This window comes from Harmonia axyridis, chromosome 6 (genome assembly GCF_914767665.1).
Source record: "Harmonia axyridis chromosome 6, icHarAxyr1.1, whole genome shotgun sequence".
Taxonomy (NCBI): Eukaryota; Metazoa; Arthropoda; class Insecta; order Coleoptera; family Coccinellidae; genus Harmonia; species Harmonia axyridis.
The window spans coordinates 7,333,295-7,345,571 of NC_059506.1; the positions used below are offsets into that span (position 1 = coordinate 7,333,295).

General features: G+C 34.6%; 1 protein-coding gene across 3 annotated transcripts in view; it reads left to right on the forward strand.

Annotated features, from left to right (window-relative positions):
- Window positions 1-12,277, forward strand: part of LOC123682716 (inactive rhomboid protein 1) — a 267,242-nt gene that overhangs the window by 191,721 nt on the left and 63,244 nt on the right. For all 3 annotated transcript variants that reach the window (XM_045621474.1, XM_045621475.1, XM_045621476.1), the window contains one exon: window positions 3,613-3,853. In XM_045621474.1, coding sequence (XP_045477430.1) covers window positions 3,613-3,853 — 241 coding nt within the window. The remainder of the gene's footprint in view (window positions 1-3,612; window positions 3,854-12,277) is intronic.

Here is a 12,277-nt window from a genome sequence, read left to right on the forward strand (position 1 = left end):
CTTCGTTGAATTCGTTATTTTTTTCCCTTCAAAATGATATATGACATTATATAGGTAGGATGGTCAGAAATGTTAAAAAAACACTAAAACATCAAATAATGATGATTTTTTGTTAATGAGCAATGGATGGAATATGAAAAAAAGGATTAATTGGATAATTCTCATTTGTGATATTTATTTATAGTAGAGTAAGCAAACAAATATAATACACTCATCACTAATACGAAAAACAAAACGTAGGTACCTACCTAATAGTAACAAATGAATAATAAAAAAATTCATAAACATTGCATAATATCTTACAGATTAAACTGTTCAGATTGCTGTCCATTTTCCCTAATACATATAATATACTACAGTAAAAGACATAACAGTTTCGAAGATCTTCGTGCATCAAGAGAGGCAGTTTTCCAATATTTACAAAACCGCCCTTTTATAATATTAAATACACTCAGGCGTATTGAAAAGTTTTGTCAATTATGTATTAGAGGTAAATGGACAGTAATTTGAATAGTTTAAGCTGTAAGATATCATGCAATGTTTATGAATTTTTGTATTATTTATTTGTTGCTATTAGGTAGGTACCTACGTTTTGTTTTTCATGTTAGTGATGACTGTATTATCTTTGTTTGCTTACTGTACTATTTATGAAAATCACAAATTAAAATTATCCAATTGAACTTTTTTTTGATATGAGAAATCCATTGCTCATTAACAAAAAATCATCATTATTTGATGTTTTAGTGTTTTTTTAACATTTCTGACCATTCTACCTATAAAGTATCATACATCATTTTGAAGGAAAAAAAATAACGAATTCAACGAAGTAATGAAATATAGGGTGTTCCATTAAAAAAAATATAGGTTTGTGTTGAATCTTCAAAACCATACCCCGAAAAAAAAAATTGAGTACGCCACTGGATTCTACGCAGAATTCTGATTCAGATGTAGTTTTTACCTCAGCATTATTTCTAATAACTTCGGAGATAAATGAGGGGTCCGAAAAGTATCAATTTCCAAAATCGCCCTGTATCTCTTGAACGGAAACAGTTATGCAGAATCTGATTAGACCAACTTGAGTTTCACGAAAAAGTAGGACAGGAACGTGAAAACCGCAAGGCTCTATCTTAAATAACAAGCTAGAAACCTGGCAGTCTCACTCAAAATGGGATGCACTGTACAGTGAAACTACCCCGATAAGCGTATAAGAACTAAACCTATATAGAAATCACCTACATCATACAACATAATAATACAATTCAATTCAATCATTATCAACTCATTTAAACTAAGGAATCTACGTCCTGTTTATCATTAACTGAAATTACACCTTTTTTCAGTTCTAACCCTAATTATACCATCAACAGTCCACACATTCTTGGGAAATTTCGCTATGGCATACTTGAATATATCGATTCTTTTTCTGGTTAGATCTTCTTTCACAAAGACCTTTGATCCCACAAAAAGTTTTTTTGATGAGTAAAATTCACAACGATATGCTTCATCTAAAAATTTGACAATAATCGGACGTGTTTTGTTTTTGACTCCTTTTCCTAAACCGTAGCAGGATTTTATAAATCGTGCATCAATGTTTACCATTTTATCTTGACACATGGCTATAAGTTTCTTCTTCAGATCCGAATTATCAGATTCCGGAATTCCAAAAACAATAACATTGTTTCTTTTACTTTCCTGTTGTAAATGTTCCAAATTAGACTCGGTCTTGTGAAGCCTTGATTTTAGTTCTTCCAAATTTCGATCGGTAGAAGGAAACTCATCATCTTGCAATCGAAAATTCAGCCGTTTAAACTCCTCCTCCATTCTGTCCTTAATCTTGAGCATTATTTTCCCAGTAATGGTATCTAAATAGCAATCCAGTACGGCCACTACTGTCTCTTTAACGATTCCTTTGAATTCTGCTAAATTTTCTCTAGTTAAACCCATCTTTGAAGATTTCTATCGATTATTATTCGAATGCGGAAAACTAGTTATCGGAGCAATGAAATTCAATCTAATCACGACGACACATGCGGAGAGAACGATCAATCCAATCAATTTTATTTTCTTACAAATACTTCATAAGATGGGTATGTTTTTCATGAACAACATCCCTTGTACTGCAGCTTCTGGGCTTATTGAACCAGAATGCTCTGCAATTTTTCACATTTTACGAAGAACTTTGACAATAGAGAGGAGCAACAGGTCTTATAGTTGATCAACGCATCTAATCGTGCAACAAAATTATTTTTCATCTTGCGTATTGGATAAAAGCCAAATGAAAAGTTTCGAATTTGTTTAGTGCAATAAGCCCCAAATACTTTGATAAATAATTATTAGAAATTTGAGAAAATTTCTGTATGCCTTAAGAATCAAAATGTTGGGATAGATTTCACATTTTCCCATAAAAAAAGTAAAGAGTTTTCCAAGAAAGGGTTTCATTTTATTATTATGAAAAAAAAAGATCACAATGGATGCTTATTTCATAATAAAAAGAAAGGAATTCCATTAACGAATGAAATTACATCAGTTGGTTGGCCATCACGGTTACAGTTGCAGCACCATATCCTTTCCATGAACAATTCTCACTAACTTGCGGTTTTATGTTTTCGATTACTTCACGAACTCCATCTCTAAGATCTTAAATTGGTTATGGAGTATTGACATAAACTTTCATGTGAACCCGAGTGTGGACCCAAAGGAAAAATTCTGAAGGTGTTAAATCACAAGATCTCGGTTGTCAATTGTGATCATCTCTTCGAGATGGTAGAAAAATTTGAACCATTGAGACAAGTTAGTGATATGAAGATTCGGAATCATGTGCGTCGCTCAAAAGGAACTGAAAAGATTGCTGCTTTGGTCCGTAGTTTTACCAAAGCCCAGATTTGTTGATTCCTCGTGGATCTTGGGAATTAGGTTTTCCTCAAACTATTTGACACCGAATTTTCCCAAAAACTTGGGTCTCAAGGCTTAAAAGTGAGTTAGCACAAACCGGTCGATCACCAGCAACGTCATATATTCACTGGTTTGGCCCTTGAAATGCATCAAAATGATCCATATTTTCATTGAAAAATCATCTTCAGTGATGAGACCCATTTTCATTTCGGAGGCTAAGTTAATAAGCAGAATTTTCACAGTTGGGAAACGGAAAATCCAAGCATATCCATCCTTAACTAGTCACTTGTTGGACAGGTGGTATGATTGGACCTTATTTAAATAAGGCTGGTGCTACTGGTAAATGAATTAAGCTATCGTACTATGATTCATGATTTTTTTGTGCCCGAAATTGGTAGATATGCGGACGATGTTTACATTCAACAAGATCGCTACGTGCCACACAAGCAACGAAATAATCGTAATTTTGCAAAAATAGTTTACTATTCTGTGTTATTTCTCGAAGAGGGGATCACAGTCGGCCACCGAGATCTTGTGATTTAACAACTTCAGACTTTTTTTGAGGCCACGTGAAAGAAAGGTCTATGTCAATGCTCCACAATGAAAATGAAACCTTTTTTGGAAAACCCATCATCTCCCTTCATAAGCATAGACAAGATACTCCTATGTTCTCACCGATCCAAAAATTAGCAGTAGTTCATGGTGAGTCTTACTTTTCAGAGCCTACGGACCGCTGAAAGAAGAATATCGCGCTTCAACACTACGCGCCCACAGGCGAACAGTATCGGAATTACCAACACGAACGACAGCCACTTCCGGCCAACTTATAGCAGAAAGACCTGATGTTTTGCCAGGGCCCAGTGACGTACCAGACGGGGATGAAGTTTCCAGAAATGTTACCCTTAGGAGGAAGGAATCTGTGGCTAGGATGACTTGGGATGGATTGAGCTATGTTGTAACGGTGAGTTTATTGAGTTATGTGCACAGACGGAATTTGAGCTGAAGATTCTGAAGTTGTTGGTGAGTCTTCGTTGTTTCGTTGTTTTCGGTTCATTGAATGAAAGAACTTTTTTGCTCAGATATATAAAGACCTACATTAAGAGGGATAACCATTACATGGCTTTCCGCACATCCGTCAAACATTAGATATACCCATCCATTTCCTCTCTGGCGGTCCTTTGTACGGTATATGAAGTTGTACATCCACTTTATCTTCTACCTCTTTACGAAGCGTATAAGTAGAGGGCGGCACTGTACGACAGTAGATTATTTTCTCCACAAAATTATAGTTTTGCTTCTTTTCTTATGATTTTTTGTAGGTTTATTCACGAAAATTTCGAAAATATTACAGTGCTTTGTACGTTGAATATATCATCAATTTTTTCAAGGAAAACGAAAAGTTACTAACATTTTTTGTTTGTTTTTCATTCGCAAATTGAAATTATTGTCATTCTACAATGTAGATTATTGTTATTCATATGAAAATCCCATAAAAATCGGTGGTTGTAAGAGGAAAAATCTATAATAGTTTTTGAACTGAACAGCCACGTGGTGGTATTCCTTCTCAACTGCTTCGAACAACCGATCTAATAATGAACCGAACATTGAGATGAGGAACATTTCATTGGTTTATTGGAAAGTGTTCCTTGATTCAATGAAAAGAATTCATCAATATGACGAATGACTTTTCATTGTAGGTATTAATGTCTCTGTTCACCAGTTGAAAAATGATGATTCAATTCATCAATACAATAAACTTTTCCATGTTATTTATGTGTACTTCGGGTTTAGTATATCAATCGAAATTAACTTTAAGGGCTTTGAAATTCAAAATATGAATTTCTCGTTCAACAACTGTACCATATAAAGTGCTGTAATTTCACTCAAATAAAAAATAAAGATATCGCAATTAATGATAATAGAAATGATCGGAAAATATGGGACAACTTCTTTTCGAGAACATTCCTCACTACACAGGGTGTTCTGAACGTAAGTTTACTTTTCACTTTTTATGTTCGCCCTAAAAAACTATTGAAAGGTAATTGAGGAAAATATTTGATTCTTGATAAATAAATAAAAAAAAAATAAACGTTCGTTGAGATTTTGTCTGATACCCTAATTATGCTGGTTTGTATATTAACCAATGGGGTTGAAGTTTTCAGATACGAGTATATTAAGAAATATAATTCTAAACATTTCGTGTTGAATTTTTGAAAATTCGATCGAATGAAACAAAAAACCGCTACATGGATTGAATTGAAATTCTCTGGGATTTTTGTGGTGATATTGGACTAAAAACGCATACTTAACATTGATGGTTTTTTCGATATTTTCAATTCAGCGCTCTTTTATCCAAAAAGCCTCCGAAAGCCCTTAAAAAGGGCTTTGAACTTTTCAAATTAATGTAGAGAATGAAAAGAAACTCTTTTCGAGAATCCAATCGCTACTGTAGAGAATTCATTCAAGATTTCAAGACATCCCTTAAATTTTTTGTGCAATCATTGATTGGTGAGATATTGATGGTTAAAGGTCCTTTTCAATTCAAAGTTCGATATTTGAGATAGAAGTGCTCGCATCGAAATTTTGAAAAAAGAGTATTGATGCTGAATGAATAAATTATCTCATCCATATAAAGGTTGAGTTGGAAAAAAAAATTCCAAGTCTGTATGCCAAAAATAAAAACTGAAAAAATTTCGCAGAAATTTTAGATACTCTATTCATTAGGATTGAGCGGTTCACGTTGCTTGAAAAATTTTTCATCATGAGATCTCTAAACTATAAACTTCAAGCTTCAAAAAGTTTTTTCAAATCGAGATACGACCATTGTTATCGAAAATACAGCCATTTGAAAAACCGTTAATAATTTCGAATTTTATTTTGATCCTTTAATTTATTTCAATAGTGTATTTATATAGATAGGTTTCTTTAGTCTCCAAGGGCGCATGAATCAACGAACGCTAAAAAGATCCTGACTTCTAATTAGTGCTTTTCAAATTTTCAAATATTAATATTCAATTCAACCTAGGTCGAAATCCATTATATGTAAACCCTAGAACGGGTTATAGAAAACTAGGATTCAGATTCCAAAATACATCAACGATATTTCAATTGAATCGATTCTGAATTTCAATTAGTTCGATGATCCACGTAAATTGTTATTTAATGTTCTATTTATGATGATCATATTTCATGATGCTCCCTCTACCGGCAAGTTAATGTGAGAGATTATTAATGGCCTGTTGATATGAGAGTTAATCACATAATTTTTCTGTCGACCCCATTCTAATTAGGAAACATTCAGTCAATTTAATAAACTACATGAATTCAATTCAGCATTACAAATGAGCGTCGATTTAGATATTTATATTCATGTTTCGTTTGTTCGGGGTAATAGTGCTTTGAAAGACAAATTTATCATTGATGGACATCATAAATGATCGATTCTATTTTATGAGCTATATCGGATAGGCTTGTTAATACAGGGTATCAATATCAATTTTGCCTTTTACTGAACTATCGTGCGAAAGGGGTCGGCTTTTCTGAAATTTTCAAAATGAAAGTTAATTAATTATTATTATTATTATTAACTTTACCTCCGCTGTTTTGCAATCGATGGCTTTAGCGGTAAATGGTAGTCGAAATAAATAGATCGAAGATGTCATACAATAAGCTCAGATATTTGTAAACATAACGCCATCGAAATATTAGTAGATTTGTGTCTGCATTATAAAGTTATTCTCGATTAAACTTGAGGCCGCTATTAGTGGAAGAACGTACCGAGAGTGGTTTCAAAGCTTCGAGAACGGTGATTTTGAGGACGAAAACCAGCATGTCGTTGGAAGAGAGGTTTTCGAAGATGCAAAATTGGAGGCATTACTTGATCAAACGCAACAAGAATTGACAGGATCATTGCAAGTGACCCAACAAGTCATTTCAAAACGCCTGCAAGTCATGGGAATGATTCATAAACAAGAAAATTGGGTGCTGTACGAGTTGAAGCCGAGAAATGTTGAACGACGTTTGTTTGCTTGTGAACAGCTGCTTGCAAGGCAAATACGAAACGGATTTCTGCATCGTATTGTGACTGGAGACCAAGGTTCATTTCGATAATCCCAAGAGCAGAAAATCATTGTTCCAAGGTCATGCTCACAATTTGGTGGGACCAGCTCGGCGTAGTGTATTATGAGTTGTTAAAACCGACTTAAACACAGGTGATCGCTATCGAACGCAATTAGTGCATTTGAGCCTAGCATTGAAAGACAAACGACAACAATACAACGAGAGACGTGATAAAGTGATTTCACAGCATGACAATGCTCGACCCCATGTTGCGAAAGTGGTAAAGACATACTTGGAAAAGTTGAAATGGGAAGTCCTTCCCCACCCGCCGTGTACTTCAGACGTTGCTTCTTCGGACTATCACTTGTTTCGATCAAAGGCACACGGACTGGCTGACCAGCACTTCCGGTCTTATAAAGAAGTACAAAATTGCATCGATTCGTGGATCGCTTCGAAAGATCTCCAGTTTTTTCAACGAGGGATTGGTACGCTGCTCGAATGATGGAAGGAAGTATTGGCCAGCGATGGACAATGCTTTGAATCATAAATGTAAAGGGTGCAGCAGAGCCGACTGACGAGGGCTATTGAAGAAAAATGGTGAAAGTTAGAAAAAAACGGTTTTATTCATTCGAAGCAGTAGGAAATATAGTTTTCTGTTCAAGTTTTAAAAACGATATCACTAAGATGGCGGCCGTCGGCATCAACACACTGATGTAGAAATCTTACTACTGTAATTCTTGAGTGATAGTTGTTTGATAGAGCCGTTGAAATTGTGTTGACTTGTCCTATACATTGTTATATGTCTCACAGGATCAATAATAATGATTATTATTATTATGATTAGTGGATTTTTGAAGTTTTCGACCGTTTTTCGGCATATTTCGAGGGGTTTAGAACGGATTTCTTCGGTTCTGCCAGGGTGTGTTAACGATGTTTGAAGACCTTATCTTTAAGGTGTCCTCAAAGGAAGAAGTCGCAGATACCCAAAGCTGGTGAGCGTGGTGGCCAACTCACGTCCCCTCTCAGTGAGACCAGTCTCCCTAGGAGCATCTTTCTCAAAACAGCTAATGAAGTTAGAGCTGTGTGGGCTTTAGCGCAATCCTGCTGCAACCAGATGTCACCCAGATCGTGTTCTTCAGCAAGTTCTTCCAATTCAGGCTGCATGAAGTTTTCCAACATTGACACATAATGCTGGGAAGCTACTGTAACGGTGATATTTTCCTCCTCGAAAAAATAAGGGCCTATCCTCAGAGGAAAGAAAAGATAGAGGTGCCCTTAGAAGTAAATAGCGTTGTATTGTAATCAATTGCAACAGCATGATGATAAAGTGAGATAGAACAACAACAAACTTGCAAAATTGACAACTAGAGGGGCGGTAAACATTTCAGTGGCGTAGTCAATGGTTCTCTTACTGCCTCTTATTAAGTTTTCGGTGCTGAAATGTTTGGAACAAACATATGCATATTTCGGCAAATTGTTCATTTGCAATATTAATACGTGGCACCATATTTTGCTAAATTCTCTATTTGAGGGAAACCTACAAATGTTAGCATTGGATTAAGTTTTCGATATCTCACAAATACTACGCCATAGACGAGATATATTCTACGCCTATGGACTCAAAACGTGAACTCACCTATGATAGGTTAGGTTTTCATTTCCGATGTTTCACACACTATACATGTATTTCGAGTATCTACCATGATTAAAATTAACAATATGTAACTTAAAATTCACAAACTTGTATGAAATAACGCCGATTACAAACGTGAAATTAAAATGAACAGTTAACCCTTAACGCACCTCTAGTTGACACGTGCAATAACAACAACAGAACCGTGTTGCCAAATCCTCAGAATATTCGCAAAACATCTATGCCACAGAACGGAGAAAAGATTACTTATTCCTCAGAATGGCAACGCAGTACATTATAATTGTTTGTAAACAAAAATGTTATAGCGATGTCAACAAATGCTATAAGGCACCTCTATCTTTTCTTTCCTCTGAGGGCCTATCACTCCAAATTGAGACACAGCACCCCAGACTGTGACTTAAGTTAAGTGAAGTGGACTTTTATGGAGTTGAAGAGAATTACATGCAGCCTAGTACCGGAAATTTTGCTCATTAGGTAACTGTTCCAGAAAGATGAAAATGTGCTGCATCACGACTAAAAAAAGTTGCTCTTGGGGAGATGCACTCCGATCCAAACCATGGTCCTGACTAAAAATGACTGACTCTAAGGAACACAAAGACCCCTTACGCACCTACCTGTCCCACCAAATCACCAGCAATGACCTGTCAAAACTCGTCAATCGGCTCTACCGCACCCTGTGAAACCAGTATTTTAAAATTAAGACTCTAATTTCGGGAAAAAACGGCGGAAGCAAAGTTGTACGCCTATGTGTTTTTTACATCAGCTTCAAAAAATGAGGTTTTACATAAGGAAGATGTACATAACCTGAACGCACTTAGCACACAGAAATACTAACCACTCTACAATTCAATATGTTACATATTTTATATTACAATATTTCAAATTGGCTGAGTTCCATAGCAACTGGCGCGGCTCTATACTTTGGACAACTGTACGGATAATGTATTGTCAAAAATATTTTCTGTTATGGAAAATATTTCAATTTTGAATAAATCATTCTATTTTAACATAAATATTCAACATCATTTTTATTCATTTGATTATGAAATTTCACTCATAAGGAAATGTTTATTGATCACCCTGTATGACTGTTCTCTGTGGTTACGAAAACGAAAAACAATCATAATGTTCACGTACAGGGTGATCTAATATTGACGAAAATGAAAAAAGTCCCAACTTTTCCAATCAACCAACAACTCTTGCCAGAAAAAAGCACAAACTTCTTCAATTGGTCCAGAGCATTTCTGTAGTATAGGTAGATATAATAATAATATAATAATATAATGTTTATTTACTATAAACATAAAAAAATTACAGAGATGTACATACATACAAAAAAGAATTTCAAGAGAAGGCAATAACCGAACGCAACCAACAAAATCAACGCAAAAAATGCTTCAAAGATACATGTAGAAGTGAGGAAGTAATCTCCTTGAAGCCATTTGAGATACTGAAAATCCTTAGAAGTCTGAAACTGGATGGCAAAATTCAGACTACAACAGCCTAGATGGGGGCATCTCATAAATGATGAGGTCGCGGTGTAATGAACTTCCGAATTTTCCTCGGTCAGTTCGTATTATTTCTGCTCTTTGACCAGTCAATCGATGCACATTCTAATAATTTCTTCAACCATCATGGTTTGAATTAAATATCATTTCATACGAGACCGGGGAGATCGTCGTTACCTGATCCCACCGGACTGACCTAATGGTTGAGTCTGTAGCGAGACTAAAGAGTACTCCAATTCAATGATTTCCTCATTTCTTTCGCTTGAATTTTCTATGGCTCTGATGACGCTGTCAAATCATGAAATGTTGCAAGAAGCTCCAAATTGTTATTTTAAATAACACACAATTCGATAGAATCGGTTTTCTCGCTATAGTCTACAAAGAGTTTTCAAATCTTGTTTTTCAATATCCAATTTCAGTCGACCTAATAACCATTGAATTATGGATCAGGAATATCGAGTTTACATAACAAACGACCTATTTTCGATTTCCCAATGCAAATGTGCCTCAGTTTATATATTCGAATTAACGTGATATTACCTGTGATAAAAGTGCATTCAAAAATAAACTAATCGATAAAAGAGGTCATTAACGATATATCCCATTCTATAATACCTACATTAAACAAGCTCGTTAATACGTCCATATAGTAAAACTTTCCGAATATACAAAATGATTCAATAAGGTTATTTCTGATTTGTAGCATGATGGGATATTCGAATGAAATTGGAGAAGTAGATCAAACAGTACTGGCACCACATTAACCTATAAAACATTATAGTATGTTATTTTTGGCTTCGATGTTGAATATTGTTGATTAGTTTGGAACCGCGTCTTTATCTGAGAAATGATTTTCAAATGATATGAAACTTTTAACTACGTTTCGAAATGTTTAGAATACAATTAAATTGAATGAAAAAGATTCATTACTCCAGAGCTTTTTTTAGAAAATTGCTCTATGAAAGTTTATTAAAAAGTTGGTTACTAACGTATCGTTCGATAAGACTCAGGCCTTGGGCCAAATCAATCTTATGACTAAATTTCGAAATACATGTTGTCGAAGTTGGAAAATGACATTTCTTTAAAGTAACATTGTGGAATGAAACACTTTGACGTGACAAACATTGCTTACCCATAAAGTGATAATTTCAGACTAGTTTTCAGTGAAAACTATTTTAAGATACGGGATCAGTCAAACATTATTCAAAATGAAATTCGCATTCAGTTCATAATTCACCCTGTAATTGAATAGGACGTCCTTGGAATTTTCCAATTTTTCTTCATTACTCTTAGTTCAAGTACACTATCATAATGTCAAATAGTATCGGCATTTCTATGACCAGTTTTTGAGATACACAGGTTAATATATTTCTCTATTTCAGAATCGTAATGAGTTCATTACAGTTCTAAAAACAGTGCTGTAATGAACTCATTACAGCATCGTTTTCAGTTATATTTTTCGGTTTGTGGTTGTCTATACTGACTTCCAATCCTATCAAATTTCAACAAACGTCAATAATTGTCAATACAATATAATTTGGATATAGTGAGATGATTTGCAACATTATTCGTTATTTTTTCTAAATTCTGGTGGTGATGGATCGATTTCGTCAGACATAACTCACGATATTGAAGTGTAATTGTAAATTATTCCAAAATTCGGAACGTACGATTCATATTCAAATTCCGTGATCTGTCAATGTTCGTAATAGTGACACCAACTGCCAATATACAATACAAATGTTACTAGGATATATAATCTGAATTTTTTATTGAATTTCGACAATATGTCACAAAACTTTACTGAAATAGAGAAAATATCGTCTAATGCTCGTTGCAGAAGGCAATTCCAACACTCTTGCTTTCGAAAACTCGCTCCTTCGTCGCTCGTTTTCGAATTTCGCATTCGTGTTGAAATAGGAGCCCATTCTGCAACTTGTTTTAGAATATACTATTATTTGTTTCTCATTTGTAAACGTCAGTTTCCAAAAATACAATATTAATCAAGAAAGTTTATTTTATCGAGTCACTAACTTGTAAAACTGACAGTTGACTTGCAAAATTTTTACAAGTTAGTAGTATATTAGAAAATTTTGTTTTATCGTCATATATGTTGAAAATCATGGTACAATTGTTATTTCCAGTAACACAGATTTTTCCATGT